General features: G+C 40.1%; 1 protein-coding gene across 1 annotated transcript in view; it reads left to right on the top strand.

Moving 5' to 3' along the window:
• Positions 1–280: 280 nt before the first annotated feature.
• The window catches only part of LOC127750502 (uncharacterized), a 20,546-nt gene continuing 5,191 nt past the window's right edge, over positions 281–15,635 (top strand). The window contains exon 1 of the mRNA XM_052272332.1: positions 281–435. Within this exon, the coding sequence (XP_052128292.1) occupies positions 406–435 (30 nt within the window). The 5' untranslated portion in view covers positions 281–405. The remainder of the gene's footprint in view (positions 436–15,635) is intronic.

Genomic DNA, 15,635 nt, shown 5'->3' with positions numbered 1-15,635 from the left:
TTGTCACTGGTGGATGGTCAGGATCCCTTATTTTCCACAACACAAAGGAATACGTTGTGGCCTGTTCCCACTGAAGGACAACATATGTCGCATCTGAAAATAACACAAATTTTGTTGGTATCCCAATCAACAGAAACAGATCATTTTGATGTTTCAAAACAAACGTACTTTGAAACGTACTTCTCTTTGACAGTATACAAAATTATTTTTGAAAACCCTTCAATAATATTATAAAAGACCTTGATGTTTTTATTATTTTTATACCTAACAAAAGCAACCCTGGCTGACTCACTCTCACACTCGAGTGCAAGCAAGATTTCCAACCTCCATGTTTCCAACGTTACTTTCGCCGGCCGGTACAACAAAAGTTTTCGAAAAGAATTGTTTTGAATTTGAATTTCGAGAATGGACGGTGAGCAACGGGCATTGAGACCGGTAAGTGTAGTCTTATCACTTTACGCCTAAGAAGACACTCCTAACTTCTCGCAACTTTTCTAGAGTGCCCCATAACCTTATCTCTGGTCAAAATAGAAAATGAGGCAAATTTATTGTCTATTCATTAATATCACTTTAAAAATTTGTTGTATAAAAAAAAACAGCACAACCTAATAGAACAAAATCTCATGTTTAAATTAAGCATTTCTTCATGTCGACATAGAGTTAATTGTCAGTAGTATTGTTTGCATAAACACCTTTTGCTTTAGTAAAGTTTTGATATGTTCTAAATTTATTTCTAGCCTAGGGACAGGGGCAGAGACATCCTAAACCAGGCAAGGGCTAGAGCAGCACAGCTGATGTATCTTGCTGGGGTCAGAGAGGAAGCACGAATTCTTGATCAAGCAACCACCAGTAGTTCTTCATATAATTCTGAAAGTTCTAATGGCAGCGACAGTCAAGATGATGGAGCAAATGATGAAGATTTACTTAGGGAGGGAAGCGATAATAATAGCGATAGAACAGAAAGCAGTGGTGTTGAGGAAGTAGAGGAAGACAACGTAGTCGAAGAAGGGTAATCATCTGACGCCAACAGCGATTCAAATTCTGAAGGAGATCGTGATGGGGAGGGGAATGCAGCATGGGACCAAGATGACTTGAATTTATATTTATTAAACTCATTGAGATGTTGGGCAAAGAGAGGAGTGACAACATCAAAAGTTAATGAGCTACTCAGTATTTTGAATATAGTGCATTCTTTCCTCCCTAAAACACGGGGGACTTTCTTACATACCCCCACTGATAAAAATATTGTAGATTGTGCTGGAGGACAATATTGGTATAAGGGAATTTTGTCCAACATAAGATCTCGCATAGACCTCCAATACTTAAATAAGTATACTTATTTCATTGTATACAATGAAATCGTCTTGGATGTGAACATGGATGGAATTCCAATTTTCAACACCAACAATGCACATTACTTTCCTATTCTTGTGTGTTTTCAGGGCCAAGATCAGCCATTTATAATTTCTGCATGGTTTGGTCACCTGAAGGAGCCAGAAAACCTAGCATAATTCTTTGACCCATACACAGCAGAGGTCCAAATGTTGCATAACGAAGGTTGTAATTGATTTGGGAACATTTATCCTGTCCGGGTTAGAAATTACATTTACTAGCTATATGTACGCCAGACCACGTCTCGCGTAACAGGCTTCGCGATATCTCACAAAACACTGTTACGCTGCGACGCGCCTGGCGCACATATAGCTAGGCCTGCGGCGCTGACACCCGAGACGAGCTAATGGGAAGGTATCCGGGAACAGGGCCTTCCGGCACCAAAATTTGAAACACTGACAGCATTTGTCGGGGACACAATACTCTAAAATTATGGACATGAAACGTCTGCTGTTCGATAAAGGTTCCCGACGCTAAAAGATTTGTTTGCTTTTGATATGCTCGTCGGGCTCCTAGGCGACGTATCGCCAAGGTTCACCGGAGATTCGCTCCGGAGCGACTATGTCCGTCATCGAGTCGCTCCGTGAGGGAGCAGAGCGACCTGAGTATGCTTTCTGGTTGCTCCGAAACAAACAGAGCGACCCCAGTACGCTTTCGGTTCACCTGGACAGCGCCGTGCTTGTCTGGTTTTTTACTTCCCAGGAAACCCCGGCCGGGCGCTGGCGCTAATCCTTAGACTGGCGCACTTGCGAGCAGAAGAGGGGAACGGTGGGGCGGCCCCAGGGCCCCCGAACTACCTGCTGGCTCCTCTGCATTGCACACTGCACAGCTGCTGGCTGGACACAGCGAGCGACCACGTCAGTCTCCGAGTGAAAGTCGCAGAGAGAGTACGTATGCGTCCGTGCAGTCGGGGCGGGACCGCGAGGTTGTCCAGTTTAGTGCGGATTCCGCCGAACTTGCGTCCGCACGGATCCGCACCACCCGGGAGGAGGGGAGGGCTGGAAATAAACGTTTTCGTGCACAGAAGTAGGTCGACCTGCACATTTTTGAAAAGAGGACAGAACAATGAATAAAGTTCAGTGAAAATATCGCACCAATAAACCCTCATATTGATGGTAGTGGTAGGAGTGTTACAGCAGCACGATACCGCGCGCTCTGTCGGCAGCAGTTGTAAGTTGTCACTTGTCAGCAGCCGGCACTAGCCGGCACGGCACAAATCAATTTGACAGTTTGACATATACTTCCAGCAAGTACAAATCAACGAGTTCATATTTATAGTAAAGTCATTAGAGTTGAAGATCCCCATTATGGATGCTGAAGATCAGTTGTTAGATGCAGGTACGTTCATGGCCGAATTGTTTCCAGTTTTCGTGCTGGCGTAACCTCACGTTCCACGAGGAAAGGCAGTAATCCAATTTTAAATTTGTAATTAATGTATGGCGTACAATGTGATTGCTTGTCGTTTTGTAGGGGTTGTGTCTGAAAGTGAGAGTCCTCTCAGAAAAAAAGCTTGCAAGATTTTATCACCTGAAAAATTAATTTGGAATGTGGATGCCTCACAGGGAAGGTTTTTAGGTGTTACACACCAATTTCGATGGGCGCGATACATATTGCAGGAGACATATGTAGATTATGATTGGCACCGGTTTTAGCTGCCCATATTACGTTTTTCATTTGTTTTGGACAATTTTTAGTAGGAAAACATCATAAAACCAGAAAAAATGTGATCTTCAAATGTCTATATCTCCGGAACCGTTTGAGCGACGCCATCCAGATTTTGCACAGAGGTAGACCGCATAGATACCTTAATTGTCTAAAAATATGGGAAGAGTCGAAAAAAATTGTTGAAATGGTCCGAAATCCAAGTCGAAATCCAAGTAAGGAAGGTGCACATAGTTTGTGACATTTTCTTCGATGTTTTTCGAAAAAAATTATACTTCACGATAATTTAGTTACAAATTCGGCGTACCTCTGTGCAAAATCTGGGGGGTGTAGGTCAAACGGTTTCGGAGATATAGGCATTTGAAGATCACATTTTTTCTGGTTTTATGATGTTTTCCTACTAAAAATTGTCCAAAACAAACGAAAAACATAGTATGGGCAGCTAAAACCGGTGCCAATCTTAATCTAGGGGAGAGTGGGGCATATTGAGGAACGGGGCAGTTTGAGGAACTGCCTACAAATTTTGATTGCGGGCACTGACACCGCCGTAGGTTGAGTACTAAATTGTCCTAGAGTACTTTCATTCAAAAACGTTCATACGTAAAAGCTGCGAGTAAACTGGTGCGTTTTTTAAACTACGAATGTCAAAATAGACAAGTTGGCAGCCAAAACGGGAGTTTTATCACCTTATATATTATGTAATTTTGATATTACGGAGCGCCCCTGATGCGATGGGGCCTTTTGTGTAAGAGAAGACATCCTTCCTGCTTATTTTGCCGTGCCGGACGGTATGATACAGCGCCCCGTAATTTTTTAGGGATTATTTGAATGAATCAATGCAGAACGGGGTAGTTTGAGGAAGACCTGCACGGGGTAAATTGAGGATAGGCCAGCCCATGCTATAGCGTGTGGCCGATAGGATTGCCCCGCTGGAAGGCCATATTTTAGTAGGATTGAGGAACGTTTAGAGTTTTGGCTCTAAAAACGAAACTATTTGAGGTACAGATGTGCAATTTTGACCCAGTGAAGGGAAGGAGGCAATGCCTTGACGCTGTAAAGCACGATACCATGCGATTCATTGACGAAGAGCAAAAGGCCATTCCTCAAACTGCCCCACGGCGTTCCTCATACTGCCCCGCACATGGGGTAGTTTGAGGAATGCGGGGTAGTATGAGGAACTGGCTATATCTCCTCACAAAGACACCGCATTGCAACGCGCTTTAAAGGGTTGATACATGCCAATGCCACCTTCTTTGTGTCAAAACGTCAGGTCTGTGCGACAAATAGTTCAGTTTTTAGAGCCAAAAAACGAAACGTTCCTCAAACTGCCCCGCTCTCCCCTACATGTGTCCCCTGGAATATGTACCGCGGCCCAGCGAAATTGGTGTGTAACACCTAAAAACCTTCCCTTTCAGTGAAGGTCTCCAATCTGCCTGTCAATTTCATGGAGGCACTATTCTTACTTTTTCCGATGTTGTTGTTGTTTAACAATTATACTGTTTACATATTCGTTTTGTATTTCAGTTAACCTTTAAAGCCGCCTTGGAGAAAATACGAATCAGGAAGAACATTTACAGTACAACAAAGGTATCAATTAAACGAGTTCTGAATTACTGTAAAGAAAGTAATGAGGTTTTTGTCGAGGTAAGTTAATATGCTCTAACCATATTCTTTCTTCCTACTCCATCCTACAAGCAAGTATGCTTAAATTAGTGTTCTACGTTTTTTCAATATACTCAGTTCATCAATTCTAAAATAGCAAGTGAGATGTGCCTATCAAGTCAAAAAGAAAAGATCATATTTTTCCGGAATGAACTTGTTATTGAGCCTGCTGTGCACGGAATGAACACAGTAGTAGGACAAGATGTGTCTTTCTTTTCGTCTACTTGTGTTAAAGAAGGTGAGCTTATTCTAATTAAGATTTGTCTGCTCAGGTGCAACGTTACTAAACCCATAGTTGTATTTCTCTTCCTCAGCTGACTCTAATTTACATCAAATTTTTAAGGAAATGTCTCCCTTTGACAAAACAGGTAAATTCACAATTTTGTGAGTAATTCTAACATTGCAGTACTTGATAAGGTGAGATTATTTTTTTTGACTTCTAGCCAAATTTCAAGAGGATGATTATGAAATTCAAGTTAAAGCACATGGAGTTTTAAAAGGAATTACTTCAGCCAGAAGAAGCATTTCAAATGAAATGCCAGATGGAAATTCATTCAAGGAGAATGATGATCTTGGCATTACTCCTTTACACAACAATGAAGAGGCCAATGGCACTGAAGGAGAAGTTAATTTATGTCAAGACAATGCTGATTTTGGCATGATTCATTTCAAGAACGTGATCAAGCTCAATGGCACTGAAGAAACAGTAATTAATTTAAACGGCACTGAAGTTGTCTCTGACGACCATGAAGTCAACAATAATGGGAGAGTCATGTGTCCTACAGCAAAGGTCAATACAGAAAAAGTCCTCGTGTCAGCCCTACCAAAGAAGAGATTTAGAAAGGTTTGTGGTGTGCAGCAGCTCATTTTCTGAGGCATTGCACATTTCATGTCTTTCATCTGATCGTCTCTGACTTTATTCCTTTTCAGGAATCACTAATTGATTGGGTTGATGTTGAGTTGCGGGAGAGAATGACCAGTATTCCCGAGTCCGCTATCATAGTGAAAGCTGTGGAGAACCTGGATCATGATAAGCAGACTTGTGTTGTTGTGGTATGTGTTAACTCCTGTCACTGTGCCAAAAAAAATATTGTGTTCTGCAATTTTACTGTTACTTTAATTTTCCTTGCAGTTCAGCAGTATTGAACTTGCCACATCATTTTGTAGACGTACTGATCTGCAGTTCTGGGGCTCTACAGTTTCATTGAAACAAATCCAAACCGAATCCAAAAGCAGAAGGGTTCTTATTAGTGGACTTCCTAAAAAGTATTTTAAGAAGGTTTGTGGTGCTTGCTGCTTATTTGTTACAGATGACACAAACTATGTCTGTTATTTGATCCTCTCTCTCTCTCTCTCTCTGACTGCATTCCATTCCAGGAATCACTAATAGATTGGATCGACGTTGAGCTTCGGGAAAGGATGCCTAGTGTCCCTGAATCCACTGTGATAGTGGACGCTGTGGAGGACCTGGACCCTAACAAGCAGACTTGCGTTGTAGTATGTGTCAACTATTGCTACTGTGCCAGCACATGTATTGTGTTTTGTATATTTACTGTTACTTTAATTTTCCTTGCAGTTCAGCAGTGTTGAGGTAGCCACATCATTTTGTAAGCGTACTGATCTGCAATTCTGGGGCGCAAAAATTTCTGTAAAACAAATGGAAGGAGGATTATTGATGAGCAACAGAGTGATGTTTTCCAACATCCCATTTAAAAATTTCAAAGAGGTGAGCTTTCTCATCTGGGCTTGGTTTGTAATCGTCCTGTTCTCCATTAAATACAATTAATCATGCATAATGAATCATACTCGAAATTTATGTTGTGTAGGCTTCTCTCATGGATTTGATTAACACTGAGGTGAAGGAGTTGTTGGGGGACAAAGATACCAATGACATTGTCATTGGCATTTCAGAAATTAATAGAACAAGTGGAAATGCTATTGTAGAGGTACTGTTTTGTGTTTATATTTACTGTTTTGTGTTTATACTTAGCATAACAATTTTGTATCATGGCTGCAATACTCCTAATCCTTGTTATTTTCTTCCAGTTTCGTAATATTGAAGCTGCCACTGCATCTTGTATTCTATCCATGACTTTCTATGGAAATGTGCTCTCTGCCCATCAACTAGAAGAGCAGAATTCTGAAAGTATGACTCCAAATTGCAACTTGGCTGAGCCAAACACTGAATGTTCTAGTATTATTAAGGATGAAAGTGGGTGTGCTGGTGACAGTGCTGTCATCATTGCCAGCCTAGACAGTACAAAGGCTACGTGGGCATGTATAAAGGAATGCATTGTACAGAAGGAGAGGCGCCATGAGCGTTCATTCAAAGCAACCGAAGGTGCCATTGCAGAGATTTCAGAGGCTCTTCGCGTGAATCACAACATCCACGTCTCATCAGCAGACTGCAAACTCAAGAAGAGGCGCCTGGCTGAGAATCACCGCCGAAACACCCACCCTTCTTGAGTTAAACATTGGGCTTATGTCCGGGGGGGGGGGGGGCAGATGTTCACCCCGACTTTCTTGATGATGATAATGGTGGCCAGAACCATACTCTTGAAGATGACGTATTGGCTGTCGCTGAATTTACGAAAGGTTGGTTTGATCTTTCATTTCTACTATTAGGTGAGTATTGCTTTAGTATAAGGTACTTACTTTTTCTGTCTGTTTTTCCTCAGGTGCTGTAATGACACCAGCTCAAATTCACACCTTAATTAATATCTGGCGAATGTATAAAGAAGATTTTTGGCGGGTCCACAAAGACAGCCAGTTTTATAGAAAAATCTCAACTCAAATGGTTCTGAGGTCCCACCACTTTTCCCCTGCTCAGTGCAAGCTTAAAATGGACTCTCTAGCAGTAGTAGGACAAGATGTGTCTTTCTTTTCGTCTACTTGTGTTAAAGAAGGTGAGCTTATTCTAATTAAGATTTGTCTGCTCAGGTGCAACGTTACTAAACCCATAGTTGTATTTCTCTTCCTCAGCTGACTCTAATTTACATCAAATTTTTAAGGAAATGTCTCCCTTTGACAAAACAGGTAAATTCACAATTTTGTGAGTAATTCTAACATTGCAGTACTTGATAAGGTGAGATTATTTTTTTTGACTTCTAGCCAAATTTCAAGAGGATGATTATGAAATTCAAGTTAAAGCACATGGAGTTTTAAAAGGAATTACTTCAGCCAGAAGAAGCATTTCAAATGAAATGCCAGATGGAAATTCATTCAAGGAGAATGATGATCTTGGCATTACTCCTTTACACAACAATGAAGAGGCCAATGGCACTGAAGGAGAAGTTAATTTATGTCAAGACAATGCTGATTTTGGCATGATTCATTTCAAGAACGTGATCAAGCTCAATGGCACTGAAGAAACAGTAATTAATTTAAACGGCACTGAAGTTGTCTCTGACGACCATGAAGTCAACAATAATGGGAGAGTCATGTGTCCTACAGCAAAGGTCAATACAGAAAAAGTCCTCGTGTCAGCCCTACCAAAGAAGAGATTTAGAAAGGTTTGTGGTGTGCAGCAGCTCATTTTCTGAGGCATTGCACATTTCATGTCTTTCATCTGATCGTCTCTGACTTTATTCCTTTTCAGGAATCACTAATTGATTGGGTTGATGTTGAGTTGCGGGAGAGAATGACCAGTATTCCCGAGTCCGCTATCATAGTGAAAGCTGTGGAGAACCTGGATCATGATAAGCAGACTTGTGTTGTTGTGGTATGTGTTAACTCCTGTCACTGTGCCAAAAAAAATATTGTGTTCTGCAATTTTACTGTTACTTTAATTTTCCTTGCAGTTCAGCAGTATTGAACTTGCCACATCATTTTGTAGACGTACTGATCTGCAGTTCTGGGGCTCTACAGTTTCATTGAAACAAATCCAAACCGAATCCAAAAGCAGAAGGGTTCTTATTAGTGGACTTCCTAAAAAGTATTTTAAGAAGGTTTGTGGTGCTTGCTGCTTATTTGTTACAGATGACACAAACTATGTCTGTTATTTGATCCTCTCTCTCTCTCTCTCTCTGACTGCATTCCATTCCAGGAATCACTAATAGATTGGATCGACGTTGAGCTTCGGGAAAGGATGCCTAGTGTCCCTGAATCCACTGTGATAGTGGACGCTGTGGAGGACCTGGACCCTAACAAGCAGACTTGCGTTGTAGTATGTGTCAACTATTGCTACTGTGCCAGCACATGTATTGTGTTTTGTATATTTACTGTTACTTTAATTTTCCTTGCAGTTCAGCAGTGTTGAGGTAGCCACATCATTTTGTAAGCGTACTGATCTGCAATTCTGGGGCGCAAAAATTTCTGTAAAACAAATGGAAGGAGGATTATTGATGAGCAACAGAGTGATGTTTTCCAACATCCCATTTAAAAATTTCAAAGAGGTGAGCTTTCTCATCTGGGCTTGGTTTGTAATCGTCCTGTTCTCCATTAAATACAATTAATCATGCATAATGAATCATACTCGAAATTTATGTTGTGTAGGCTTCTCTCATGGATTTGATTAACACTGAGGTGAAGGAGTTGTTGGGGGACAAAGATACCAATGACATTGTCATTGGCATTTCAGAAATTAATAGAACAAGTGGAAATGCTATTGTAGAGGTACTGTTTTGTGTTTATATTTACTGTTTTGTGTTTATACTTAGCATAACAATTTTGTATCATGGCTGCAATACTCCTAATCCTTGTTATTTTCTTCCAGTTTCGTAATATTGAAGCTGCCACTGCATCTTGTATTCTATCCATGACTTTCTATGGAAATGTGCTCTCTGCCCATCAACTAGAAGAGCAGAATTCTGAAAGTATGACTCCAAATTGCAACTTGGCTGAGCCAAACACTGAATGTTCTAGTATTATTAAGGATGAAAGTGGGTGTGCTGGTGACAGTGCTGTCATCATTGCCAGCCTAGACAGTACAAAGGCTACGTGGGCATGTATAAAGGAATGCATTGTACAGAAGGAGAGGCGCCATGAGCGTTCATTCAAAGCAACCGAAGGTGCCATTGCAGAGATTTCAGAGGCTCTTCGCGTGAATCACAACATCCACGTCTCATCAGCAGACTGCAAACTCAAGAAGAGGCGCCTGGCTGAGAATCACCGCCGAAACACCCACCCTTCTTGAGTTAAACATTGGGCTTATGTCCGGGGGGGGGGGGGGCAGATGTTCACCCCGACTTTCTTGATGATGATAATGGTGGCCAGAACCATACTCTTGAAGATGACGTATTGGCTGTCGCTGAATTTACGAAAGGTTGGTTTGATCTTTCATTTCTACTATTAGGTGAGTATTGCTTTAGTATAAGGTACTTACTTTTTCTGTCTGTTTTTCCTCAGGTGCTGTAATGACACCAGCTCAAATTCACACCTTAATTAATATCTGGCGAATGTATAAAGAAGATTTTTGGCGGGTCCACAAAGACAGCCAGTTTTATAGAAAAATCTCAACTCAAATGGTTCTGAGGTCCCACCACTTTTCCCCTGCTCAGTGCAAGCTTAAAATGGACTCTCTAGCAGCTGATTTCAAATTATACAAAGTAGCTCTGAATAGATCAGGGCAGGGGAGGCCTGCACCATGGGCGTTTTATGTAGAGCTGCAGCCTATTCTGGAGGGAATGGTGAATGTTGAGCCCGAACTTACATACTCTGCAGGGGCTGCTACACAGGTCACTCAAAGTCGTCACTTGTCACATAATGCGTCCTCTACAGATCCTGAAAGGTATGGCAAGATTAGACCACCTGCTGCTAGAAAGGAAACAACAAAGAAAGAGGATATGGTGGATCGTTTGATAAATTCTAGGGTAGCAATGACTTCTCAAATTACAGAAGCTTTGTTAGCACTGGCTAATAGCAAAAAGTAAAAAGAAGGGTTTGTGTTTGATTTCCCCAGGGACTGTGATATTTTTTAGTTCTTTTTTAAGAAAACTAAGCAACAGTTGTGTAGAATAATTGTTTTATAACAAGTATTATATTTTTATAATTGCCAAAAATTTTAGTGAAGATACCTAGTTTTATGTGTTGACCTTTCATTTTGGAAAGGAAGTTGAAGGGTGTAATTTAATGTTAATTGTTACCAATTCTGGTCATCTAGAAGTGAGTGAATTTTCATTGTTTATTTAATTAGGTTTTTGTCCCTATTGGAATAGTTGTAATGACTTGTAAATGCATGCATTGCATTTATGTGTGATCTCATTCGGTTTTTCTGAAATACGTAAGTACATTTTGTCTAGCAGATCTGATTTTTACGAATAATCTTTTTCATTGACTCCTGTTTCTATTGCTTTCTTCCTATTCCTTGAATGTCATATCTCTCGTAGAATTGATTGTTTTTCTTTTAAAAATTATCAAGAGTATCCAGATATTTTTGAAGTACTTGGTTACTAGAACATGCATTGAATGTAAAAATGCGGGTAGATTTAGTTTTAGCTCATTTCATTTCAAAGGTACAAAAGGGTACATAAGAAAGAGGTCAGACTTAATATCACGAGAATGCACAATACAATCATATAAAAGAAAAAAATGCGATCACAAGTAATAAAAGAGTAAAGTAAAAAAACAAAGATAAAATTAATTATCACTAGATAAGACTAAAGTTTTTTCTTAAAAATGATTTGACTAGCAATATTAAGGATATCATTAGGTAACTTACATAAGATAGAGGAAGCAGATCTACTTTTGACAGAGCATGGATCATATATCTCATGAATCTATAATTATACCTTATACACCTTCAAATACAATTTTGTTTATAGAAAACTATGTGACATTGGAAAAAAGTTGACTTTTGATTAAGTACAGTTAAAAGCGGACATGTCTCAATTTTCTACAGTTAAAAACTTGCATCACAGTAATTACAAGACAAATTAATGATGAAAGTCATGCCCATCCAATTCATCTGCAATATCTTCCCCTTTTCTGATTCCCGCTGCTTTGGCTTGCTGCAGAAGAGGGTGATCCATTCCAGCACCAATCCGGTTTAAAGCTCCCACTCCTGGTTCTTGTCTAATTTCTTGGTCATCTCCAGGATCATCTTCATCCGGGATCTCAAATCCCTGGTAAGTTCGGTTTGGGTCGGGTGCTTGGTCTGGCATTGTGCATATGCCATCCTTAAAAAAACATTTAAAAACTGATTATGAAAAGCACAGGTAAATAAGATGTCACTATTGAGGTACCCTGGTTAAGGGGAGGGTATACTGAAATCCTTAAAATCTAAACAAGAGACAATTTCAAAAAAGTGGTTTATAATAGTAGTAGTACTCACTTTAAAAACTCATTTAAACTGTAGCATGTCCAAATCCATCAAAAAACTTTGCGCATAGAACTTTTTTCACTTAAAAGTTTACGTAACTTTGAAAACTTCTGTGCGCACAGTTTTTTGGTAGACTTTTGGCATTCTATACCTTAAATTAATCCTCAAAGTGTATACTACAACAATTATAGAGTACTTTTTTGATTTTATCTCTTGTTTAGATTTTAACTTGATTAATTCATTAAATTATGTGATTTATCAATTTTTTCAGTATACTCTCCCCTTAAGGGATCTACTTACAGCATCTTCTCCCCTGAGGATTATAAAATTGTGAAGAACAAAAGATGACAATATATGGTCGAGGCAGTAAACAAATCTCTTTACATACAATTTTAACAATCGTCTCATTTTGCCCCGTAACAAACCAAAGGATCGCTCAACAAACATACGGTTCCCAGAGTGAATAAAATTGAAGTGCCTTTGACGAGGGGTTAAATTTCCCCTGTTGGTATATGGTGTAAGTAGCTGCAAATTCAGAAATAACAAATTGTTAGAACAGTACTGCCGAACATTGAACTGCACAGAACACTACCCATCTCAAATAGGGAGTCACCTTATTAGTCATGTCATAGCCACCGTCTCCTATAATGTGTTCATCTTCTTCAAGAAGATCATTTCCTTCTAGGAACAATTATGAAGGGGACTCCTCTGGAAGACACGTGAGTCGTGAACACTCCCTGGTTGACCCAAATAAACATCTCTGTATTGCAAGTTGTGGTCACAAACTGCCTGCACATTGAGGGAATAACGCTGGTGCCTGTCTATATACCTTTCCCTCTGGATTTTAGGGGCAGTGGTGTTTATCAAGATGCCATCAATGGCTCCGACAACTCCTCTATAGCCAGATCTTTCTTCTATTACTCTGGCGATTCTCTGCCTCTCTAATCGGGAAGGCCACTTGATGTACCTTGGTGCTAATTCCCTAAGAGCCTCTATGACAACAATGTAGTGAGCATGAACGGTCCCTCTTGAAACACCAAAGACAACACCTGTGCTTCTGAATGTGTCAAGATTGGCTAAAATCCAGATGGCCATCAGCAGACATTTGTCTATTTCGGTACGCAATCGGATGAGTCTATTTCTAACTAAAAGGTGGTTGCCTATTACCACAATTAGCTTCTGAAGCAAAAATAAAAGAGAAAATAAAATTGTTACCTCCAGTATGTTACAATTTTACAGAGAAAGCAATGGTAACAGACATACCTCAAATGTCTGCCGATCCATACGGAAGTGTTGTAAAAAGTATGGGTCCTCTAAACCTCTCATGTATTGCATCCTTGGTAGGTTGGCTCGCCAGTCAATATGTCTATAATTTGGAGGATCTACACAAATCACAAGAGACCATTTAAAAAGTACAAAAAATAAATTGAAGAATACAAAACATTCATAAGTATGGAAAGTAGGTGACAGTGACAAAAACTATAGATACATATATAATCCAGAGCAAGATCATCTTCATCATTGATCAACTCCAACATGTCAGCTATCAGAGCAGGGACAACCAAAGCATCAAAAATTCCATCCATATCTCTACCAGCTCCAAGTCGTCGAAGAAGTTCTTCATGATCATCATCATAATCATCATAACACTGTTAAAAAAGTTGTGAAATTTCACATCAAAATCAGTTGTAAAATTGCAAACGTGGTTGGGAAATTTCATAAAATTCTAAATTTCGCCATTAGTTATTAAAATCATAACAGTTTTCTGAAAATTCAAATCTGTCTTCTGAAAATTAGGAAACATTTGTAATTTTACAATTTGCGATTGTAAAATTTTGATCACTCTATCGGAAATGTGAGATTTGATTGTAATTTTCCGATTGCAGTTTGTAATTTTGCGAAGTAAAACCAAATGAAACAGGACCTGCACAAGTCCTCCATCAGGTTTACTACAGTACAACGAACCTCCACACCTATAAGCCCGTTGTGACTTTGGACTTTCATGCGACGAAACAGCAACTGTACTTTAAAGAACTGCCGCCAGATGGCGTTGTGGTCAGCGCGTCTCTTCCAAGAGCAATTATTAGTATTTAACTAAAATTTACACAAGAAACTGACATGTATTTTTGTGCGGTATGATCTGTAACACAACGCTGTAGCTGGCTACGCATTTGTTTTTAAGCAAAAATTCAACCAAGTGCCCCAAATAATTGGTCTAATTCCAGCGCGCGCCGGTCCCCGCTACCTCTCCTTAGTTAGGTACGGCGCCGTTCGCATCCGTTCAGTTGGGGGTGCCTGTGAAGCGCTCCCGTATTTTTGCTGTGACTCTACCCTCAGTGGTAACTGTCACTTCTTCAGCCTAACGAGCTGATCCCTAGACCGTCTGTGGCTCACCTACTCCATGTTCATGGCAAATTATTTTAATCGTATACACCTTGATGTTTTGAAAATTCACATTAACGTTTTTAATTTTCAGATCGCAGATGCGAAATTTCAAAACACGTTTGCAATTTTTTTTACAATTGTTTTAGTTTGTAATTTTACAAACATTGAATTGCGTAAAAAGTTGCCAACAAAATTTGTAAAATTACAATCGATTTTTTTAACAGTGAATCATTCTCATCTACATAAAATGGCAATTAATTACAAACCGTGCGTTCTATAACTAAACAATAATGAACAAAAACAAATATACACTTCCTTACCAAGGAGGATTTCTTGAAAAAGACGGTCTTCTTCCTCCATTGACTCTAAAATAAAGTCTAACATGCGCTGGATAACCTCAGGGACATTGTCCATTTCGACACACGGAAATATAGGACAAAATGTAGACAGCCACAACAAATTATCATAAACACCATGCGAGAAAGACAGTTTGTAATTTGTTTTGTTTACTTATTGTCTGCTGCTGCTAGCAGACAAGCGACAAGTGACAACTACTCAAAAAACTACTGCCGACTCCGACAGAGCGCGCGGTATCGTGCTGCTGTAGCACTCCTACCACTACCATCAATATGAGGGTTTATTGGTGCGATATTTTCACTGAACTTTATTCATTGTTCTGTCCTCTTTTCAAAAATGTGCAGGTCGACCTACTTCTGTGCACGAAAACGTTTATTTCCAGCCCTCCCCTCCTCCCCGGTGGTGCGGATCCGTGCGGACGCAAGTTCCGCGGAATCCGTGCGGATCCGCGCCGGATCCGCACTAAACTGGACAACCTCCGCGTTGTGGCTGTGCTGTTTTACTCAAATCTTTCTTTAGTGTTCAACTTGTTACTAGCTACACTGATAAACTATACACCTACCGAGTTGAACACTTGCAAGTTTTTAACTTGCTGTTGCACACTTGTAGGTGTTAAGCAGTAGAACACTTAGTTTATCAGTGTACATGTCTTTAGCTCTGGGTATATTTCACTTTCAGTCTTAGACTTACTGTCCATGTTACGCCTAAAACGTCTGGATTTTCTTGTTTATAACATATGATTCCCTGTGGGTGCTCCAACTATGCATCTTTTAATATCTATTGTTACAACATGCTACTTTATTTTGGTTTCAGTAGTACCCCGGCTGCACGCCCTCCTCGGCTTGGTCCTACCCCTGGCCCGGGTTATACCCCCTGCCGCATCCGCGGCTGCACCCCCTGAACCCAAACCTACCCCTGG

The sequence above is a fragment of the Frankliniella occidentalis genome, unplaced genomic scaffold (assembly GCF_000697945.3).
Source record: "Frankliniella occidentalis isolate FOCC.00 unplaced genomic scaffold, Focc_3.1 Scaffold200, whole genome shotgun sequence".
Lineage (NCBI taxonomy): Eukaryota > Metazoa > Arthropoda > Insecta > Thysanoptera > Thripidae > Frankliniella > Frankliniella occidentalis.
The sequence above is the reverse complement of the archived record's forward strand: the minus strand, read 5'-3'. Positions and strand labels throughout refer to the sequence as shown.